Below are 24,433 nucleotides of genomic sequence, written 5' to 3' on the forward strand. Positions count from 1 at the left end.
ACAGCATTGAGGTTCGTTAAAAATTGAGCTTTAGAAACCAAAACATCAACCTCCAATCATCACTTTGATGTAAAAAAACACACTTTTATAATTTCAATTATACAAAATTATTTTTTTAATATTTGATTTGATTCTTTGTTTACAAAATGTTTAATAAATATTGCTTATAAATATATGCGTATTGTGTTAAATTCCTGTGTTTCAGTTTGCAAAATAAATTAATACTAATTTTAATTTAAATCTAATTACAACTAACATTAGGATTATTACTTACAAAATAAATACTACTCATTATTTGAACAATTTATAAATAGTAATTCAATAACTATATACAGTTCATAATTTGCAGAAGAAACGAATCTACATACATACGTACATTTCCGTTAAAAGAAATGTTAAATAAAATGATTAATTTTCAAGTCGTTTGTTTAACATATAAAACTAAATGAAAATACAAACTATTTGTATGCAATGAATAATGAAGATAATAATGTTATGAATGAATGCATTATTTACAAATTCTGTTGTCGGTTAGAAATGTCATGGGTATGAGATTGTGTTTGTTATTATTTAATGTGAATGTGTGTTATTATAAAATACTCGTTTAGGTTTGTTTTGGGCATTTGTTGGTAAATCGATTTGGTTGTGCTTGTGACGATGGTGACGGTGGTGGTTGTCATCTGAAACTTATGCCACATTTCTTGCTTATTTGTGGTGTATGTATGGACGCAATAGATAGCAATAGTGGTACATCGTTTTCTGACAAATTTAGTGCTGTTGTTACTGCACTTAGAGAACAGAAATCTGTTTCCAATAGAAATGCTGCCAATGTTTCGGAGTGTAAATAGATTTCTTGCAATTTAGATTCCATAAAAGATAAACACTAAAAGAAAAAGAAAAATAAGTTGTATGTTAACATTAGATTAAAAGTATATAAATGTTTTATTTATTACCTCATAGGCCGAGATGCCAGCATTGTGCATGGTCTGTACAGTTTCCAGCATTGTTGAGACCAATTGAGACATGCCTACGGGAGCACTCTGTCCGCCGGCATAGGGAAAATGCTGAGATTGTGATGATAACAGTTTAACATCCCAATTTTCCATATCGGCTATGATGGCAATGTTTTCAGCAGGCAGTGATATAAGAGAGGCAGAATGTGCAGCCAGTGCTAGATCTTCGCGTAAATTCATCTCCCATTTTTTAGGGGACGCAAGAGTTCCCTAAAATAAAATAAAATCAATAAATTCGTCTCAAAAACCATTAAGTTTAACTTCAAACTCACCTGTAATACCATATCAGGTATGTAGTGATCATTAACACTTAAAAATAATGACGGTACAAAGCCGACCGGCAACTTCATATCGCCTGGTGGTTCATCTTCTTGTGGCAATTCTTTAATGCCTGGTATTGGCAATTTCAAAAGATGCATTGCCTCGTTAACAGCTGCACATTTGGCTGCTACCGATGAGATTGAACCACGCTGAGATAATGGTTTCTTTTGATTCGTATTGAATTGTTTCTTGCGTCCTTCTTTGGGTGATGTTACAATATTCGATTCGTTTCCCTCAACTTCCTGATTACAGCCGCAACCACTGCCAATTGAATCCTTGTTGTTTGCAGCATCGCATGTATCCTCCTGACCAGTACAACCGCCATGAGAAGTCGATGATATGAGGGTTTGTACTGAAGTTTGAGAACTGACTGTTGGTATCGACGATGTTGAGGCGGGCGCTGTTGTGTTGACGTTGTTATTGTTATTTGTAAAGCTATGCACCTCATCTGTCTCAAATTCTAGTTCCGTAGCATTGGAGGGAGTTTGGTAGGCATTAAGTAGACCATTGCAAACCATGCAGTTGTTGACATTATTCGTTAACGTTGCTGTTTGGGGGAATGTATTTTTGTTTGTCGGTGTTGTCTGCTGAGCCGTTGTTGCTGTTGATGATTTGTCGAGATGTGTGGATATAAAACCAACTCCTCCTCCACCTTGTAATTCGAGTTTTGAACATTTATCCATTAACAAATCATAATTGGACATTAGCAAATTCTTACTTTTCATGTAGTTGGTTACAATTTGTGGGTATTGTTCAAAATTGAACTTGACTCCGGAGTGTTTTTTGCTCAGCTGTTGTTGTTGTTGTGAACTCGAGGCCGTATTGTGCATGCGTTGATGAAGGGGGCACAATAATTGATTGCTGTTTGTGTCTTGTGCGGTCAACGATGGAGAGGATTCATTGGGATCTGTCTGAGTTAAATCTTCTGTACTTTTTTTAATATTCACTAATGGTTCATTATCGCCCAAAACGAAGACTACTCCGCCACCACCACTAGTTGATTTTTTCTCTTTGGTCATACAAATGCCATGATCACGTTCGATATTTTTCTGGCACAACTCAAAATGTATTCGTTCTTCCAAACATAAGTTCTCCTTGACGGGCTCAATGCCCCATGTCATGCGTTCACCTTTACCCATACTATTCTGGGTAATGAGATCTGATAGAGAGAGCTGTTGAGATTTTTTCTTTTGTTGCTGCTGTTGTTGCACTAATTGCTCCTGTTGTCTTTTGTTGAAGCACTGTTGTTGCAATTTGTTTAAATCGTTTAAACTTAAACCTTCTTTGACTGTTGAAGAGGTCATGCCCCAAAAGAAGGGTTTCTTTCTGACCAAATTTTTATTCTCCGGGCGTTTTAAATTACAGGATGGTTCATTTGGCAATGATTCTATTTCTATGGCCTCCATGGCACCATCTTCATCAAGATGTGTGTCTTCGACATTTAGTTCAACATTATCGGGTGTGGTTAGAGTTAGACGAATACGTCCTTCGGATTGACGATTGCCTGTCGTTTCCTTTTGTTTACTTTGTTGATACTGTTGTATGGAGTTCTTTTCAATACCTGTATCCATAAGATAGTTACCAATACGCAATTCTTGCTGGACAAAACGTGAATCTCTAAATGCCAATACTGTGGGAATTTCGTTCTTTTTATAAGTTCTAATTGCCTCGTCAGTCAATTGGTTATCGTATTCATATTCTTCATCATCATTTTCATCTTCATCTCTTTCCAACATTTCATCAATGTTTCCACCGACAATGGAACTAAGATTTTGTTTGCATGTTGGCGTGCGTGTTAGGATACCTTCTGATCGGTTTTGCACAAACACCGACCCTTTTCTAGCATATAAACTCGATTTTTTCAATGGTTCATTTTTATTTTGTGCCACAATATCATTTAATCTCTCTTTGTTGAAATCCTCCTTTTTGGACGATCTCCTAACTTCGCCACATCTTATAAAATAGGTGAGTACATTTAACAGTCTTTCAATTGATAGCTTTTCGGTGCCGTAAATAACGGTGCGCGCCAGTTTTGAGGGTAATCCGATGGCGCCAAACAAATCGCCCAGTTGAGCCCATAAAGCATTGTAGGGATGTTTTTGTGAAACCTTTAGAAGTTTTGCCCTTTGTTCAATGGCGGCTGTAGATGATGAGGAATTAAAAGGCGAAACAGTAGGTACCCAACCTAAATGATGAGTAAGTATAGCTGTTAACATGGTGCTAACAAAACTGAAAATATAAAGACGTTAATTATATATTACAATTTTACAGAGTTGGCCACTTACAAATTTGTATCTTTGGTATCGGCAAATGACAGCAGCCAACACAATTCCTTAATAAAACGCTCTGCTACATTTTTCGAGTATTTGCTACCACTAGTGGTAATGCTTAACCATACAGGACACTTTATTCGAGGTGCAGTAAATAAATCCAAAAACCACTGTTGAGTATCTTGCCATATTTGAAACATTATTTGTAAAAATTGACTGTGATGTATGTAGGCCCTCTCGGTGCTGGCCCTTAGACGACTTAACATGCTCTCCAGAAGAGCTATGTGTTCGCTGCAGAATAACTCCATTTCCTCTTCAAAAGATTCACTCATTGTTACACACACGGCCAGCCCTAGACGGGCTCTTCGTGAGTTTGACTTCATGTTATGGGCATTTTCCCGCCTCTTGCCCATTTCAGGATTGCTGCGCGATTCGCTAGGACAATAATTGGCACGCGGATTATTTACGGCCAAATTCATGCCTTCGCTTCCGCCATGAGTGGTGGTTGCAACATTGGTGTAGTTATCCGTGACAAAACCTATTAGGTCATTCATGGAGTTTTCGTTTTCAAATGATGTCATCATGTTGCGCGATATACGTCTTTGCAAACTGCCATCGCTAGACAATTCCAAGAACTGGCTGCTGCCAGGACTGCTGCCACCAAAAAAATTTGAATCCATACTAAACTTTCTTACACGTTCCGATTCCGATGTCACGGAACCTAAACTGCTGCGGGTAGAATACTGATAAGATGCGGACCATTGATCGCTGGACAATTGACCACGACTCAAGGCGGAATAGCCTGAATCATTGCCCGTACTATAAGTGGAGGAAAAGCGTGGTCCACTGTCTGCAGCACTTTCACTATTAGTAAGCAGTGATTGCTGATCTATAGAGGGCACATCCAGCGGCGAGGATACAACCGAAGAACTGAGATCACTAGGTGTCAAACTAATGTGACGGCCAATACCAACTGAAAATGGCAGAGAAAAGGAATTCATAGATACACCATCTATAGAACCGTGTTCACTACATATGGAGGTGCGCGGTGTCGCAAGACTATTAGTTGACAATGTAGAATATGGCGAATGACCGCTGGTTTGTTTGGTGGGTGTTAAAAAGACCTGAGAACATAAAAGTCTAGAAGGTCCATCCAACCAATGAACTTTCAAGGAGGTCCCACGAAATGACATGGCCAAGGCACCAAACACCATTTCGCCCACACTGGAAATATCTGTAGAATTTGGGCGATTGTGCTGTTCAGAAGAAACAAGACTGTATTCTCAATTGTTAAATGATATCTATTAAATATAACAAACCTTGTAACCATATTCCTCACACACTTCAATAAAACTTCCATTGGAATGTCCCTTGTTGTTTGTTTGTTGTTGTTTATTATTAAAATCCAAAATTTCTTTGTGATTATTGTTATTGTGATTAATTGTTGCATTTGCAGCAGCATGTGTCGTCGTTGTTGATTTCACATTATGTCTGCTGCTGTGGCTTACATTGCCATTATCTTCTTTTAAATAAACTTTTTCCAATGCATTCGAGTCGAATAGTAAACGTCTCCCTCGAGAATCGCACTCTCGGTAAACCAATATTCGTACTTGACGTCCATCAAAGGGAAACTGACTGTAAAAAAAAGAAAAACGAAAGTAGTAGGAAAATTAGAAAATAAATTAAACAAAATTTAATTATACTTTTGCTCTGGCTGTATGTCGCGTCTGGCGGTTAGTCAGTTAACAAATCATTTTTGTGTTGTTTTGTCTAACAATTTACTGCGAATTTCTTAAATGTAAAATTGTTTAAATTTAATCAAATGATCATGTCAATTAACACTTTTCAAATGTAGACGTAGTCGGTTTATTTTAAAAAATTCTATTGTTATACGCATCATTCTTTATTCGAATGTCCGCAGCAGAGGTTCTAAAATTTTCAATTTATTTAACTACATGATATATGTTACAATATTCATAAATATATAACGTATAATAATTTTGCAATTTAACCTAAATATCGGCGATATCTAGACTGGATATTCAAAGGTTAAATTAATCTGTTTCCGGCTTAGCTTTAGTTATTCTATGGTCCACAATTTCATCTTAAAAACTCAAAATTTCGATTGAGATAAGAATATATTAAATTATTAGTATAATTTTGCCAAAGTTTAAGAACCCCATTAGAGTTTGTTTACGTTCATGTATGTATTTGTATGCTAGTTAGTTGTGTCCGTGACCGAGAATACATTTATTTGACGTATTTAGAGGGTTATTTTGCACTTAAGGTGCGAGTGAAAGCACAATATATGAAAAAGAGGGAGACTCTTCTATATTTAGAAAGCACGTGAGTATGATTACTCACGTCAAGGCATTTTTATTAAATAGATAATAATATTGAGTTTTTTTTATTTATTTATACGATGAATAAATTTACAAACAAAAAACCAACTAAGGAACCGAACAACAAATCAATACAGCACAGCGTATGATTAAATCAATTGATTATCAATAGGGACACAATAAATAAAAAAGAATTAACTAAAATTTCGCAATATCTTAAGAAAATGCACAAATATTGTGAAATGTCATATTAAAAGAATAATTATATAATAGAAACGTAAACGTATTTATTAAAAGTTTTAAATTTAAAATTCATTTATAATTATTTCGTCATATATTTAGTATTTGGTATTGATTATAATTAAAAATTACATTATTTCAAATTAAGCAATAATTATTCGATTAATCAATCATATAATTAAATATTTGTTTTTTAAGATTTAATTGTAAATTTCTTATAGAAATAAGAATAATTTTGAGCGAGTTTAGTAAAAAAAAAATAGAAAAATGTACAGTTTTGGACATTTATTTAAACTTTTTAACGGTTAAGATACCTTTACACCCATCAAATATTTGACAAAATGGCGTGACCCCTAAAAATCGACATTTTGATTTCCTTTATATACAATATTTATTTGAATACGACATGATTTCAAACAGATCTTAAAACTGTCGACCATCCAAATAGTATTTGAAGTTTCTGTCGGTTCAAAATTTAATTACTGGCAATACGAAACCAAATCATTCAAAATAAGTATAAAGTGTAAAAACTTTTACAATGTAAACATGTTAGAGTATTAATATCTAAACTCTAAATTGTTTTAAGTTTGTTATTAATAATAATTAAAACTATTAATAACCACTAAAAAATATATAATAAAGAAAAATACTAAAACTATTCGTAAAAATAATAATAAAAAAGTTTAACTACTCACGAACTGTCTAAATGATTGATTAATTAGTAATAATATTTTTTTGTATATTCTAATTAAATAATTAATCATTTAAACGCAGCTATTATTTAAGTTAATATTTACTATATCTACAAAAAAAATGTTTACTAAAAGAACAGACAAAAAATGAAACAATATTTAAAAATCAAACATATATAGAGTGAAATGTTTATGACTGAATCTTGTGACTAGAGCATCTTGTGACTTTCTTCATGAATACTGTGACAGTTTATTTTACTTTAAAAAAATACTTATACAAATGAAGAAAAAATAGCAAAATATGTGAATGTATGAATAAATATTGTTTGTATGAATATCTGAACATAACAATAAGAGTTTTTGTTTAAAGAATATCGTTGAATATTAGTGATATTTTTTTAAAGTGAATTGATTACAAAAGAAAACTTATAGAAATCTAGTCGGTGTTTTTATTTTTAATTCTGTGATATATTGTTTTTTAGTCCAACTTACTTTAAATATTTCTGTATGTTAAAAAGAAAAATAACTTAACTAGTATTAACTTACTTTTTGGGTTTTATGTAAACTGGCGCCTTCATGCGTTTTTATTCAAAATGCAAATAAAGCCTTTAGATTAATTTTATTTTTCTCTTTTCTTTAGTTGTTTAATATTTGTAAAGTAATTGTTTAATACTATTACTTAATTGTAGATTAGTTATATCAATATATTATAGTGTTTTTCGATAAATTTATTTTTGCCGGTAACCACCTTTGAACAACCTAAAATTATTTATCCACTTGAATTATAATATTTCAATATGAAAGACAACTGATAACATCATGATGCATGGGGTTATAAGTATGAATTGGTTTGTCGGTCAAGAAATAATTAATTATTATAAATTGCGTGACTCCTTTTAATGCACTCATACTTATATTTATTAAAAAAAATCATGATTTTTTTTAATATTTACAAGTTTTACATATTTTTTCATAAATATGTATGTATATTTGAAAATTCGATATGATACAGAAAATTTTAAAGTGGTTGAGATATTTTTAAAATCCTTTTGATTTTTTCTTTAAAATGTATGTTCAGCTAGTAAAATTATCCTTAATTAAGAAAAATTATAAAAAATTAATTTATTTTTTTTATATTTTCCTATTTCAAACTTTAAAATTTTGTAAATTATATTAAAGTTTTTAAGAATTTTAAAGTATTTCAATGTGCTTTCAGGGCTTTTTAAGATATTTTCGAAAATTCGAAATTACTTTCGAAATAATTTTTAAGCTTATTTTCATAAATTGTCTTAAAAAGATAGTGAATTCTGATCTGGAAGAAAAATTATTTGTACAATTATTGATAATCCTAAAATTAAAAAAAAAACCTTTTTTTAAATGAATATTAAATATTGCCTACTAAGAAGTAAGAGACCCATTTTTTAAATGGAAATTCTTAATAACTTAATAACCCTTTTAACGAATCGAATTCAACATCTTTTTAATACCATATTTATTCACTTTTTATTGTACAGAATCCATAGGCTGATAAACACGTTCAATGCGGCAGAATTTTATATTTTTATTGCACCCACGTAAAAATGAAATTGTCAACATTTTTGTTGTTGTCGTGAAGATGTGAAGAATTTCATAAAATTTTGCGATAATTATTTGAAGTTCAAGGCGCCAAAAAGCAACCCAAACTAAACCAATATCAGATAACGAACGAACTGAACTATGTACATACATTCATACAATCACTTTCTGTTTTAATATTCTCTTTTTTTATTGTTGTGTTTGATAATTGTTATTATTTGTTATAATTTTAACTACAAGCATTGTTTTTTATTTATGGACAAGTCATTAAGTTTTGCATAGAATACGACGACGTCTACTTTAAAGTATCTAAATATCCGAACATTTATTGCTTTCATGATTTCAAGACGCGAGCTCGTTGATGACTGACTGCCTGCAAGTACTCAGCAGAAAATAAACATTAAACATCAACAAGTACAAGTAACAACAACAGCAACCGTAACCAAACAAACCATTTCTATCTGTAGGTATGTATGTATGTATGTTAGTATAAGTGGTAGAATGTTGATATGTTGGTATCATCGTATCGTTTATACGAAAAAAAATATCCGCGTACTACATACTACAATACCAGACACTCAACCAAACACCCAACCAGCCATTTAGTCAATCTGTTTCTCTGTCACCTTGTCATGGAGTCAGTCGCAACAGTTAAATACATTTTATGGTTTGCTCACATGATGTGTCCAGAGATATCGAATTGCCTATCAGGCAACCAACCAACCGAACTAAAAACAAAAAAAAACTACTACAAAATAACAACAATAGTAAAAAAACTACTACTATTACTTTAACACTACTACTGTCACTATTAATAACAAAAATAATAAATATATTCTCACACACCCCACTTTGTATGACTTGCAAGAGTACGCTAATGATCGTAGTTGTTATATTTTCTTGTGGAGAGGCAGACGTTTCATCAAAACAAAGAATTTTTGCAAAATAATTTTGACATTAAATAATAAAAAACAAAACATTTGTTTACTATTTACATTAGTATCTCATCTCGTATGCAAATTTATCTGTCAAATATTATATTTACATACTGAGAAGGCAGAGAGGAAGATTTGTTTACGAGAGTTTAGTTTAAATATATTGTCTATTTAATGTCATTTTTGATACTTTTTCTAACTTATAAACTTTTGATAAATAGTTCACAGAGTAGTCTATAGTCTAGTCTATAGTCTTGTCTATAGTCTAGTCTATAGTCTTGTCTATAGTCTAGTCTATAGTCTAGTCTATAGTCTTGTCTATAGTCTTGTCTATAGTCTAGTCTATAGTCTAGTCTATAGTCTAGTCTATAGTTTAGTCTATAGTCTAGTCTATAGTCTAGTCTATAGTCTAGTCTATAGTCTAGTCCATAGTCTATAGTATAGGCTATAGTATAGTCTATAGTATAGTCTATAGTATAGTCTATAATATAGTCTATAGTATAGTCTATAGTATAGTCTATAGTATAATCTGTTGTATAGTCTATAGTCTAGTCTATAGTCTAGTCTATAGTCTAGTCTATAGTCTAGTCTAGTCTATAGTCTAGTCTATAGTCTAGTCTATAGTCTAGTCTATAGTCTAGTCTATAGTCTAGTCTATAGTCTAGTCTATAGTCTAGTCTATAGTCTAGTCTATAGTCTAGTCTATAGTCTAGTCTATAGTCTAGTCTATAGTCTAGTCTATAGTCTAGTCTATGGTCTAGTCTATAGTCTAGTCTATAGTCTAGTCTATAGTCTAGTCTATAGTCTAGTCTATAGTCTAGTCTATAGTCTAGTCTATAGTCTAGTCTATAGTCTAGTCTATAGTATAGTCTATAGTATAGTCTATAGTGTAGTCTATAGTATAGTCTATAGTATAGTCTATAGTATAGTCTATATTATAGTCTATAGTATAGTCTATATTATAGTCTATATTATAGTCTATAGTATAGTCTATAGCATAGTCTATTGTATAGTCTATAGTATAGTCTATAGTATAGTCTATAGTATAGTCTATAGTATATAGTGAAGTATGTAGTATAGTTTAGTCTAGTGATCATTTCCACTGAAAAGTATATACATATATGTATACATTTTTTCATACGTGACGTACTTTAACTACCATGTATATCTCAGGAACATTCAGTTTGATTTTTTCCTAAGTATAGAACTATAGACAATTAAAACATATATCGAGGGATTAAAAATTTAAACAAAATTCTGAAAAAAATTATACGTTTTTTTCGTAATTTTTCTCACATCTCCGATTTTTATGACACGACATAATGCAATCTTTGATAATTTGAATCTCGTTGATTTCTGGGCTCTTCAGAAAACTAATTTCAACATAAATACAGCATTCACAATATATGTTTATATTTTCGTAAAAATCTACACTATCTATTTTTTTCCAGACATAAATTAATATATTTTAATGTTAATTTTTGTTGAACAGTGAATTCCACGTACATATGTATGTACATACATACATATGTGTTGGAAAAATATTAAAGTCACAAGATCACATAGCTTGTTTTTTTTTTTTTGTATTTTTGAATCAATAAATGTGAATCATGCAGTCATCTTCTGACCAAATTTTTAAATTTGTTTTTGTTTAAACATTTCACAAAAAATGTTTTGTTATTGAAACATGTTAAAAAAATGTTTCAAGCCCAAGTTTCCAAATTATGACGTTAAACTTTTCGGGGTTTTCTTTGAAAATCTATTTACCAAATACAAAAAAAAAAGGAAAATAATTGTTAATTCTTAGTAATATTTACTTTTCGTTGGAATTGAAAATTTTAGGTGTGCAAACTGATTCACTCCAAGTTTAAATATTGATTTTAAAATGTAAACAAATAAAAATGACAAGTCATATTGTTAAGTAAAAATCATTTTCAAACTAATGATAAGGTTTAGCAAAATGAAATTATTTAGAAAATTAACAAAAATATTACGACATAAAGGCAAATTTCAAAATCTAAAATAATATTAAATATTGTTAAATAAGTGAAAAGTAATTTAAAATATTTAATACTTTTAATATATCAGTGGTTTATTTTGGGGAACTTTGAACCTGCTATAAATACATATATCAACTCATTTCTTTTCTTCTTTCCAATATTTAGTCATTTCATTTAGCTAAATTTGTCGTCCTACTTGTGTTTTTTATCGCTTAATATGTAGGGGGTATTGTAAGTAGGTTGGTAGTAAGTCTGATAAATCGGTAGGTAGTTTGGATACAAAAATAATAACAATAATAATATTGTGTGAATTAACTGATAACGTTCTGAACAAATAAACAAATATGTATGAAGTAAATAAATTTTAATATTTTTTCATACATTCATATGACTTTTAAATTATAAAGCACGCGCTGTTTAAATCAAATAAAAAACAACAAATATGTATATATGTATGTATATATAAGTATAAATATATTTTTCTATACAGATGTACATATACTACAGATACATTTGTTAGTGTTTGCATTTTGTTTTTTTGTGAAACCGGGAGGGGAATCCCAATATTGGTTCGCAATGCTTAGTTGATAAATAAAAAAGTAGCAATAGTAATATCATAATTAAACCCATTTAATACTTTGAAAACTTATAATAATATGATATTAATATATGTATTGTACTTTATTACTTAGCATTGTTAAGAAGTGAAAAATAACCGAAAACAAATCGTTTTGATGGTGTTGTATTCGTTCACACAACTGACAGGCGGACTAACTGACCGATTTACTTACAGACACGTAAATTAAATTTTTTGGTAGACATGTAGACGTCTTGTAATAATAATAAAAATAATTATTATTATTGTTATTTTATACAACGTTGAACATTTGTACCTGCTAAATAAATAAGCAAATATTTAGTTTAAAGATAACAAAAGAAAATAATAAATTAACGAGCTGTTTAAAATGTGAAAATTTTGTTTCCCATCAAAATGAATTGACATGAAATTAACAGCATTTGCTTTTTGGGACAAAGAGGTACAACATACATTTAAACTAATTTACAAAAAAATATTCAATATTATTTGTATACTGTTGATGAGGTCAATAACTTGTTGAAAATGATTTATGATTAAATTAACTAAACCCTATAATTATCTTCAACACTGTTTCTCATCATTATTTAATTAAATTTCAAATTAACACACGCAACGAGCAACAAATCGTATGATTATGTTTTGGAATTTCCCAATCTTTCTCTTTTTAAAGACGTACATTTTTATGTAGGTTTAATTGTTTAAAATATAATTTAAAAATTTGGGATTTACTATAAGTAAGTTATGTTCATTTAATACTGATCTTTACAAAGTAAACCTCCATTTGATATAATACTTCTGATTCAAAAGAGGTAGTAACGCTTCAGTTTGAAGATCAATAAAAGATTATTGTGAAATTCAACTAGAGCTTGCAATTTCATTTGGAGCTACTTAGGGTTTTCTGATAAAGATAATCTATGTTCTTTGCTTAAACTTAGTTTAATCTATATTTTGTGTTTTTCAGTAATCAGTCACGTTACTTAGTATCTTAGTTCAACTGAGTGTTGTTGGCCAATTAAACCTAAGTTATAAGTGAGAAACACTATCAAAAAAACAATAAAATAATCAATTCGGAACAACAAAAACTTAATTTTTTAAGTAAATAGTAATTTTTTGATTTGTTTTATCAATATGTATTATTATTGTTTTAAATGTTTATATACATTTTTTTCTAAAATTGTTTAATGTTACAAAAGTACCTAATATTTGCAAAATCAGCCGTTCATTGTTTATGTTTTTGATTGAAAAGCAAAGTTAACTGCTCTTAAATCCGTAATTCAGCTCTGGGTGGATAAAGATCTTCGCGCGTCATTACCATTATCGTTTAAGGGTAATCAGGCCGTCCTTCTTTCGCTGCCTTCGAGAGTTTTGCGTTTCACTCTCGCATTGGTTTAGTGCGTGGCGTCGCATAACTGTACCGTGTTACGGTTCTTCGAAGCTTCATGCATTTTATTTGATAACCTAAAATTTGTCTAAAAGCTGGGAAATTGGATATCATACGAATTGAAGTCGATATGTGAAGTCCAGCAAAGCATGGCACAAAAATAATGCTCTGTATTTGGTGGGACCAAAAGGTTTTAATCTATTATGAGCTGCTGAAATCTCCTCAGTCCAGATTTCTGCTACCGAATATAACTGATTCGTTTGAAACGAATATTGACCGAAAATATGCGTTCTTACATGAAAGCATAACATTACATCACGACAACGATCGTTTACAATATCAATTTATCACTATTAAGAAAGAAGTAGTTGTAAAGTATTGTCTCATTCGCCTTAATATACCTCCGACATCTATTTGTTTCAATCGTTGAAGAACGCCCACTCTGGAATTTGTTTCACTATAGAATTGTGTAACTGAAATTGGTTTGATTCGTCCTTAGACTCAAAAGATGAGCAGTTATTTTAATACGCAATCTAAATATATGTTGTCAGATAGATGTTCAAATTACTTTGCGAACAATGTCCTAAAGTAAGTATTCAATAAATTTATATTGAATAAATGTTTTAAAAAAGCTAAAAATTTGAAAAATTTCGGCATTTACACCCAGAGGAAAATGTAAGATATTGAACTTAACTAAAACTAAAATTAAATATTTAACAATGCAGTCGTATACGCCGATCAAATGTATGATTTTTTAAATATAAAATTTACTTCTATTATATCTATGTGGTATAAATAAATGGACATGAAAATACATACATATATAATTTATGAATTTGTGAGTGTGTGTTTAGATTGTATAGTTTTTTTCTGGCAGATTTTTTTTCGTTTACACAATAAAATCTCGTGACTTTGTTTATAATTAGCAGACAAAAAAAAAAAACTAAACAAATATACATACATATATAAATTTTTGCGTAAATGAGAATAAGCAAGATTAAAAATATGTATTTATATATTTTGGCATTGATATTTTATTATGTCCATCAAAACGAAAATTTCAAAATAGCATAAAAATTTAAAATCCTTAATTATGATTAATGGTGAACAAACCAAAATTATAATGATTAACCTGATTTATAGCTGCTATATTTAGATCTATAGTTATTAACTAAGTTAAGTTCCTATTTCATTAGTGTTAATCGTGAAAGCCGACATGAAAATGAAATTGTCTGCAAAATTTAATAAGTTGCTAATTAAAAATTCAAAAATATACATATATGTATACAATACAAATAAATATTTCTAAATTTGTCTATGCTCTTCTTTATACTCAAAATAAGTATTTAATAATTTTCCATGACATACCAAACCAAATCAACACTCTATTATTTTAAAAAATTCCTCTAACATTTGCTATATATTTTTGGTATCTTTTTTTATTTTTATTGTTATTCAAATTATAAATTTGTTTGCTATTTTTAAGTTATTAGCTCTTTCTTGTGCCACATTTAACGGGCCTGATATAATGTTATTTTTTTTTTTTTTTTCATTCAAAAGATCAAGCAAGAAAAACAAAATAGAAAAAATTAGCACATACTATATGTAGATATTTATCGTACAAAATCAATCTATACCGAGAGTGAAAAGACGAAACTATTTTGTTTTTTTTTTTTTTCAATTGTACATTTACTGCATGCATGTGTTAGCGTCTGTTGTCAGCTTTTATATTTCTTTGGCTAAATTTGTATTAAAGATATTTAGATCGTAATATAAATATGTATGTATAACTATAGTTTGGCAATACCAATTATTCAGTTTTATTTGTATTATAAAACGTGGAACAGACTTTAGGTCTAAAATTAAATACTGTTTCTTTTGTTTGATCTAGAATTCGAAAAATAGGCGGGATACTTTTAAAATTTTTTTAGGAATTTACTGTAAGAATTTATGGACGAAAAGCAAATTTTCTGAAAGATGCTTTATATGGGGGTTAGAGGCAAATATGGACCTATCCCAATAAAATTTTTTGTATAAATTTATATTTATATACTATTTATTTGTGATGAATTTCATTGCGATATTAATTTTTATAAGTGAATTTTGGACATTAAAGTCATTTTCTGAAGAGGACTTTGTATGGGGAGTGGGGTCAAATGAGGTCCGATCTTAATGAAAATTAGTCATATATAGATCTTAGGTTTTGGTTAAGAAGGGTTAAACACCATAAAAACGGTGCATATCCACTCGGAGACCTTAAGGTCCATTGTAATTCCCTTCAAGGCGTGAGGATTCAAAAACAGAAAAGCAAAATAAAAACACACTAAAAGTAAAAACAGAGAAGAAGGTAAAAAAAGGATAGATATAATTAACAAGTATGTACCCCAAAGAATAAAGAGATAAGAGAGAAAATCTTCGTCCCCCTATAAAGCCCAGTCGAAGAAGTGACTAATGCCCTTGACAAAACCTAGTAAACTGCGAGGGTCAAGACCCGCAATATCCCCATATTTTATCCTAAAAATAATATTTTTAAGAATCCGTATGATTTAGAGAATATTTTAGTAGCTTTAAAACCTTTTCAAACATAAGTTCGAATTTTTACTTCATATCTAATTTTGGTGAGATATCCTCAGATTTCTCACAGCTGCAGGCTGATTCTAATACTATAAATGCTATAACTGACCGGACCACTCCACTCATAATGCAGTCTCTTCGACCCTACTTGACATTTCGCGTGCAGTGAACTACCACGCAAACCAATTAAGTTCGAATTTTTGAACTTATCTTTAAAAGCTTATATACTGAAACAACATTGTAAAATATTAAAAATTATTTTAAAATTTTCTAAATTCGCAAATTTAAAATGTAAGAAATTGGATTCAAATAAAACTAAAACTATATTTTTAAGAATCCTTATGATCTAGATAATATTTTAGTAGCTAAATGAAAAAAAGTAGTAAATGACAAAAGTATGATTTTTTTTTGCGTACATTTGAATGAATGCCTTTCATTATTTGTTCATTCTTTGTTTATTGTCTTTTGTGCAAGATATTTTATGTTAATTTAATAGTATTGTATTAACTGGTTTCAGTATTTTATTGTGGAATTTTTTTTGCTTTATATAAAAACACGTGCCATATGTTATTATTGTTATTATTATAACTATTATTTCGCGGCTAATATTTATTTTTATAACAATTCTCACATGATCATCTACAGCAACAAAAAATGTATAGGAATACAAACACACATACAAGCAAATATTTAATATTTGATTTGAACATCGACATTATTAACACTAATATAACCAAAGTATAGTTATTAAATAGTTAAGATTTAAAATTTACCTTAAAAACTAAAATTGTTTCTTGTTTTAAGAAAATCTAGTTGTTAGTTATTCTTCAATATGAAATTTAAGCCTGTTCAAAATTTCTTCCAATTTCTTTTTTCCACCCTCTTGCTGCCTTATGCTAGTGTTAATTGGTGTGTCTAACTAACGCTATTATTAAACTCAAGTGTTAATATATTTTATTTTTTGTTATCTTTTTCAATTGTTTATTTAAACTGTTTCATATGATTAACGTTTTATTTCCCACGGCATAATTGAGTGCAATATATGAGAGTTATAAATTAAACAAAACGATCAATTGTGCTCATCAATCATAAATTGAATCGGTGTTTATTTTGATAAAAGCTTCTTTTTTTTTGATTTTTTGGTATTGACTTTTTCCACATAGGTTGGTTCATATTAGTAGCTTAAATAAGTAAATACTAATCAATTTTCAAATGCTATGATAACGAATCATTAATATCATATTGCTGATTTGTTTTTTTTTTTTAACTTAATAAATACTTACTGCTAATGTTTATTAAGTGAACAATAAAAATTATTCATAGTTGTTGATACTATGTGTTGAAAATTATATATTTTTTTATCACTATCAATAACGCCAGCAGTAAAATATTATTTATGAGCTAAATGCGCTTGCGAAATAAAGTGAATGTACTCGTCGTTTATTGAAGAATGGAAACTTTTATATGCTGAGCTTTCCGACAATACAAAGTTCATTTATTTCATTGATATAGGTCACTTACACAGGGCTAAATGGATGATTGGTTGATTGGTTATTTGTAAAACAAACTAGTAGATATTTTCGACAAATTTTAAGGCTTTAAAGTAATCTCTAGATTATGATAATCAAAATTAGTTTTTTGATTTTAATTCGAACTTAAAATATATGTAGATATTAGTTTTATATTGAGCTAATTTCCCATTTTGTTTCCAAATGAAAGGATATTTATTTGAAATTTGTTTCTAGTTGAACATTTTGTTCTTATCATAAGTGAGTATTTTTTAATTGTTATAAATTTTCTACGAATTGAATGCAAAATTTATTATATGGCAACAGAAACTTATTTGCTAAACGTTTTCCATTTATTAGATTATTGCCCTAACACAATAAATGAATAAAAATAAAGTATTTCAAAAAGTAATAAATTAAATTATATAAAACGCTTTTAAAACAAAATTTTAATTTAAATAAATATTTCTCAAAATTATCTTTTTTCCTAAAAGAATGATATTAATTTCATGATTCGTTAGAATCTTTTATTTCAGATATTTATACTAGAATCAATATAATTTAAAATGTTTACCAAGATCTACAACAATCAAAACTAAAAATACCAAAAAAAACTAAATTCTATTTCCCACATCTTTAATTTTTCTCGCAAATCTATCTAATCACTTCATCTATAAATTACTTTGCCACAATTTCACCAGAAACGATAGCGTTAATCTAACTTTAGGTGAAATTTTTTATTGTACACATTTTCTTTAAAAGTATGAAAATAAAAACTTATTTTATCATCATTATTTTACTTTCGCTACAATGAAAAGTTTACTGCCCTTTTTCTAGATTTAATACTAATGCAAAGAAAGAATGAAAAAAAAAAAAAAAATAAGACAGAAACAAAAAGAAAATATTGTATACAATTTATAAAATAAACACAAGTGTTTTTTAGGCTTAACAAATGAAATACAATTATTTTTTATTATACCGACTGACGACTACCAGCCACAAAGTCATATGAACAGAAATATTTCACAAAAAAATTTCCATCGACTGCACAAGTCTTAAGTTCTCATGATCTAAATTTTCTTCATACAAAACGCTAAAGTAAGTTAAATAGTTTTATTAATTAAATTTAAGCAAATAATGAAATTTAGCATTAATAAACAATTTAGAGAAATTAACATAAATCAAGCGTTTTATATTTGAGTATTTAAATCCGTAATAATTAAATCGAAATTTCTTTAACAGAATTGTTTATTTAGAATGCATGAAAGAAAAAATAATTAATATTAATATTGTTTATATACGAGATATGAATAAATATATATTTATACCAACAACAACAGCAAATCATACAAATATGTATAAACACACACTCACACTAGTGTATGACATAATAATCACGAGAGACATACAACGATTATCGAGCAAAAGTCATGTGATTGTTTTTATTATTATTTATTTTTTTTTTTCTTTCTTTATTTATTTACATTTTGTGAATATGCCTGTGCCTGCCTGGCTGGCTGGCGGGCTGTTTGCTTTGCTTTTGCTAGCTGCTTGTGGTGGTTCGTTGGTCGGTTGTTTGGTTTAGATTGGTTTGGTTTGCATGTGTGACTGCGTTGTCTGTGTGCACACTTACCTACCACCAAACTGAAATTGAATGAACTGAGCACAATAACAAAAGTCTTGTGCCTCCCCTTTTTGCCCCTATGGCCCCCTTTTTTTAACTACTGAGTAATTTATATTATCACTAGTTTATTATTAAAAACCAGAAATATCTATAAAGGGAATATTTACTCTTTCACTCTCTCTTAAAAGTTGCTCTTTATAGCCACAAAATGATTTGATAAGTACTACTTATAATACACCGCGTAAATCGGTCGGTTTTAGATCGGTTGTTGTATCGAATGAGGTTTGCCTTTAAATTCTTAACAATAAGTTTAAAATTTTTAAATTCTAAACAAAATAATAGTAATAATATGTAGTAGTAATTATAATGATAAAATTGAAGCCATATAATTCTTTATAACTACACTAACCGATATCGTGGAAAATTTATTAGTCATATGTTTTATTTTTATGATGTTATTTTTACATCTTTTTTGTTGTCTGCTTTAAATCTACTAAAAACAAATATATGTATATATATATACATTACATTTTGTTGTTGTAACAGCTAAAAAAATAATCTAATTGGGGGTTCTACATCAATGTCCAGGCCTAAAAATTGGGCTACTTCAACTGGATGCTTCTACAATTCCATTTGACAGAGTGAAGTAGCAGTTGAGTTGAGCAGTTGATTATGTGGTGGGTGTCATGATTACCCTGACCCTGCAGGATATTCGTTGGTGACGGCACGATCTATACGTTGAGTCTGTTGCTCCATCCCGATCTTAGTTGTACCAGAACTACTCTTGTTTTCCGCGGCAGATTTTCTTCCGTGTCTGCTATAGGCGTTGGGCGATCTTCACTAAACGAAGACCACACTGGAGCAGCATAATTAACCACTGACCGAACAATCGATTTATATATAGCTAACAAGGTTTCTTTATCCATACCCCAAGTGCTGCCGGCTAGCGCTTGTGTACGTGATTGCAGTGGTGTGAGCTGAGGAAGTAAAGAGGCTACCAAATGGAATTTGGACTCCATTGACCTTGATGCCAAGGATTACTTTCTTCGTCCAGGTGGTTAAAAGTATTGTTGACGACTGGTGATAATTGCAGGTTATGCGCAATGAAGAGCTGATGTATTTCGTGGAGATAATCATTCACCAGAACGCATGTATGTATATCATTTCTGACGTATGTCAAAATATGATTATTGAATAGTGACATTAGTTAGTTGTATACAGGGTCTATTAATTAATTAAAATTTTAACAGTTTTACTGACAATAATGGCATTTTCTTGCAATATTGCTTGTTCTTTTTCAAAGGAGAGATAATAAAGCTTAAACTCGTATTTGCCAAACATTCAGTGTATTATTTAAACCGTAAGAATTGAAAGATTTATTTCCGTACAATGATCTGGCTCTGATCTAATGGACTGTTCAAATTCATTTAACAACGGTACAAAATATAATGTAGAATTGTCTCATAATAAAACTATAATAAGGTAGAATTTTTTGTTTGACAAGACAGAGAATTGACAACTCTCCCAACTGATTCTATGGTTCTATGGTTATATCATGGAATTACCTTTTATAATCAACATAATTCGTTATTTAACTTTTTTTTTTTTTTTTTTTTGTAAAATAGATAAATTAAAAATATTAAACTAATAAACTAAATTGAATTATGAACATATAAAAAATATATACATAATTGCATTAAAAATCGTAAATTTTAATATATCTTTTAATTTTGATTAGATAAAGTTTGGTTAGAAAATCTTTAATATCGAATGTCTTCTTTTCTAGATTAATTTACAATAGTCAAATAAATAAAAGAAAAATTTATAATATATCTACTAAACTTATTTATTACGAAAAAAAACCAAGACAACCATTAAATAACTTTTACTAGTGTGCAATGATTATTTTCATACAAACAGGAGTAGGTATGTAGTTGAATTTTTAGTTACTTGTTACTGTATTACTCTATATTCGTAAAAAATCATTACCTCCTACAGTTGTGAGACATAAGCATTAAGTAAATAATATATTTGGTTTTTTAAATATGTATGTTTATTTGTTTTTTACAAGCCAAAATAAACAAGAGCATTTTATCAATTTTAGCTTGTGGTAATTAGTTTAGTAAATATTTAAACAAGGGATTCATTTCTATACTTCTTTAATATTTATGTATTTATGAAAGAACAAAGAAACCGCTTTTATTAGTTTAGCGGTCGGTATGTTTGCAATATTTAAACAGCATTTAATTGTTTAAATAAATTATACAATTAAATATGTATTTCGGCACCTGTAGTATTAATTGAATAAAACTAAATATACTTATATTATTAGTTTAAAAACTAATACTCTTTAACGACAAAATTATAAGACAATTTCCAAAGATTTTGTGGTTTTTAAAACTCATTGGATGACCAAAGTTTCTAAGCTAAATAATTCTTAAAAAAAACTTATACTAAATATTTACAACCGCATCATTAGAAATACTTATACGCATTTGAAAAACTTATATGTACTCAGAAAAATACAACCCACAGTTTTTGCTAAACTAATATTCTGTTAATTTCAATTAAGGTCAATAGTTCAACTTTATGTTTAAAACAACAAAATTTTGTTAGTTTTTATATAAAAAATTTATCAATGTACGTGTGATGTGAATGTTATTATGCGTTTGTGTTGATATTTGTAACAAACAAAAATATTTGTCCAATATCCACTTTAAATAATACTAACTACCTTCTTAATTGAATTTCTATTGCATCTGGAAGTACTCCATTAAAACTGGTTAAAGAAATATTCTTTTCAAAACTAGACATTAGGAGCTTTAAATATCTGAAGTAATATAGAAAAAATAGCTGTTATGTACCCATAAAGAAATCTTTAAAATTTTGTTCGTATCGGTCCATAATATAGCATAGTTTCTATATAAAACTTCATAAAATACTTGTTCCATTTCCCCGTAAATGTAATGGAAACAAAAATAAAAAAAATACTCACCTTAAATAATTTTTTGAATGTGTTGTTTGATTGTAATTAGATTTTTTATTGATTCCACCGCCACATTTACTACCAACAGCAATATTACGTTGTGAAGACAATGATGATGTTGAAGCGGTAGCAGCAACAGCTGGCGTTGCCGTAGCAGCGCCACTACTTGACGATAAAATACTCGCCAATGAAGATGTACGTGACAAGGTGTTTGTTTGACTTTGGTGTGTTAACAAAGAAGACGAAGATGTTGTTGCTAATGCAGCAGCCGTCACCGGAGTTGTTGAGGTTGATGATGATGATGGAAAAAATAGTTTATTCAACAAGGCCATAATAGTGTGAATGGTAACGGTGGTAGTAAAATTGTTTGTAGTATTGGCTGGTTGATTGTTTTAATTGAAGTTGTCGTTTTGTGTTGTTGCTCTTTATGATATTTGCTTCAGTGTGTAAATTATTTTATTACTTTACGTTTTTTTAACAACTTTCTTTAAAAATTTGTTTAAACAGCGTCTTTAGTAACATCAACATATTTTCAACCGGTTTTTGTTTATATTTATTTATTTTTTAGAGTATTTTAGAGGAATGTTGTACAAATATTTGTCTAATAGAAGAAATAATTTTTAATTTTCACACAACACAAAAAAAGCACTGTTATTTTGTTTACATAAATAAGCACTTTAACCTTTATTTTTCATTTTTCCTTATTTCATTCTTTTTTTCTATCTTTCTTTCTTTTGCATCCATCCAACCAACTATTTATATATCTATCTCGCTTATTCTTCTTCTTTTTTAACCCATTATGAAATTTATTTCTTTGAATATTTGCAATTGATTTTTTTTATTCATACTAAATGTATGTATTGCATGTCTGAAAGTGCAATTTTTCTTTTTATTTAATAGCAAAGCAATTATTTGCAATTCTCTTTTTGCTCTATATTGATTATACTACTTTATAACACTTTTATATCTTTGATATTTTTCAAATAATTGTGGAACATTCTATGGTAGAGCTTCAAATAATGCAATTAATCAATTTGTTTTAGTTATAACTTTTAATTTTAGATTATGGTAGTAGGTAGCATTTATTTAATTATTTCTTTATTATAGAAAAATAAATTTTTAAATACACTTTAAACCGACGCAAAAAAACTGAACTTTGTCATGTCTTTGTTAATTGAAAACTTGGAGATCACTAAATATTATTTTGATGCATATAATTCACTCGAATAAAAAAGTATTCTTCTTGTGATTTTTTTGTTGTAGTGGTGTTCGCTTGCTCGTTTATTTCTTTGTTTAGTTGTTTTTTTTTTTTTGCCAAACGAAGATCGTACCAACAACAACCTCAATTTTAACCCCCCCCCAATGTTTTCAGTATATATGTACATACATATGTATATATGTATGTACATATACGTACTTTTGTACTTCTGTGTCAGTGACGTCGTGATAAAACGAATTTCTCACTCTCTTTAATTTTGCACCTTGTATTTAAGTGTTGCCTAGATAATTTTTTTTTAAAGCGCTGATATTTATTGTTTCTTATGATGTTCACTTTTTAATAAACATTAACACAAAACATTTTATAAAATTCAAAAAATATCAAATTCAAATTCAACACAAACCAACATCACCACCACAACTAAATTTGTAAAATATTTCCTTAATTACAATTTCTTTTTTTGTATAATTTCCAGCATAATTGACAGCACTAATTCGTATGAATATTCGAGAGCAAAAAGTACGAGAGAAATACACAAACGCGCCTTCCGGTAAACTAACTAAAAAGTGTACTCACAAGAAAAACAAAATTGTATTTTTCACAAATAAAGATACAAATAAAAATGTACATCTGGATTGCATTTAGTTATTTACCATATACATATGTATTTACATTCTTAGCTATGTAAACACTTCCTATTTTAACTCCCTTTTCACTAACAAAAATATGCATCTGTTACTTACATTTGTTGTTTTGTTATATTTTGTTTTTGTTTACAATAATGGTAGTGTATTTTCATATTAAATTTTAGCTTTTTGTTGCTGTTTTTGGTATATGTCACGTGTTTTTTTAATAAATCATTAAATCACTCACACCTCAAACATAATTTTTTGCTTATTTCCGTCTAAAAGTTGTTAGATTAATATTTCTCTTCAAGAACTTTTTTTGCACATTAAACTTTAATTTTCTTTTTTACAAGACCTACATTGAGTTTTAAGAATTTTTAATAATTTATAATTGTTTTCTTTTTACTTTTTAAGCTTGCCAACACCAAATAATCTAACAAAATATTTGCTTCCTTTAGCTTTTAGTAAAAAAACTGTAATAAACAAGCATATATTTTTGCAATTCGTCAAAATGCTAAAAAACAGAGTT

The 24,433-nt window shown here is 29.0% G+C and overlaps 1 protein-coding gene across 2 annotated transcripts; it reads right to left on the bottom strand.

The window, feature by feature from the left end:
- Positions 1-110: 110 nt before the first annotated feature.
- On the bottom strand, positions 111-24,394 carry LOC119600753. 2 transcript variants are annotated; one of them, XM_037951244.1, is made up of 7 exons: positions 24,022-24,394; positions 22,069-22,660; positions 4,924-5,239; positions 3,620-4,860; positions 1,286-3,563; positions 954-1,223; positions 111-883 (listed from the first exon to the last, which is right to left on the bottom strand). In XM_037951244.1, the coding sequence occupies exons 2-7, from the start codon at positions 22,389-22,391 to the stop codon at positions 677-679; spliced, it is 4,635 nt and encodes a 1,544-aa protein (XP_037807172.1). In that variant the 5' UTR covers positions 22,392-22,660; positions 24,022-24,394; the 3' UTR covers positions 111-676. The 2 variants fall into 2 exon arrangements, with proteins under 2 accessions (XP_037807172.1, XP_037807174.1); XM_037951246.1 differs by lacking the exons at positions 22,069-22,660; positions 24,022-24,394 and adding an exon at positions 7,425-7,637.
- Positions 24,395-24,433: the final 39 nt, after the last annotated feature.

This window comes from Lucilia sericata, unplaced genomic scaffold (genome assembly GCF_015586225.1).
Source record: "Lucilia sericata isolate MDLA Ls3-8-SP2 unplaced genomic scaffold, ASM1558622v1 Contig000120F_arrow, whole genome shotgun sequence".
In the NCBI taxonomy this organism is placed as follows: Eukaryota; Metazoa; Arthropoda; class Insecta; order Diptera; family Calliphoridae; genus Lucilia; species Lucilia sericata.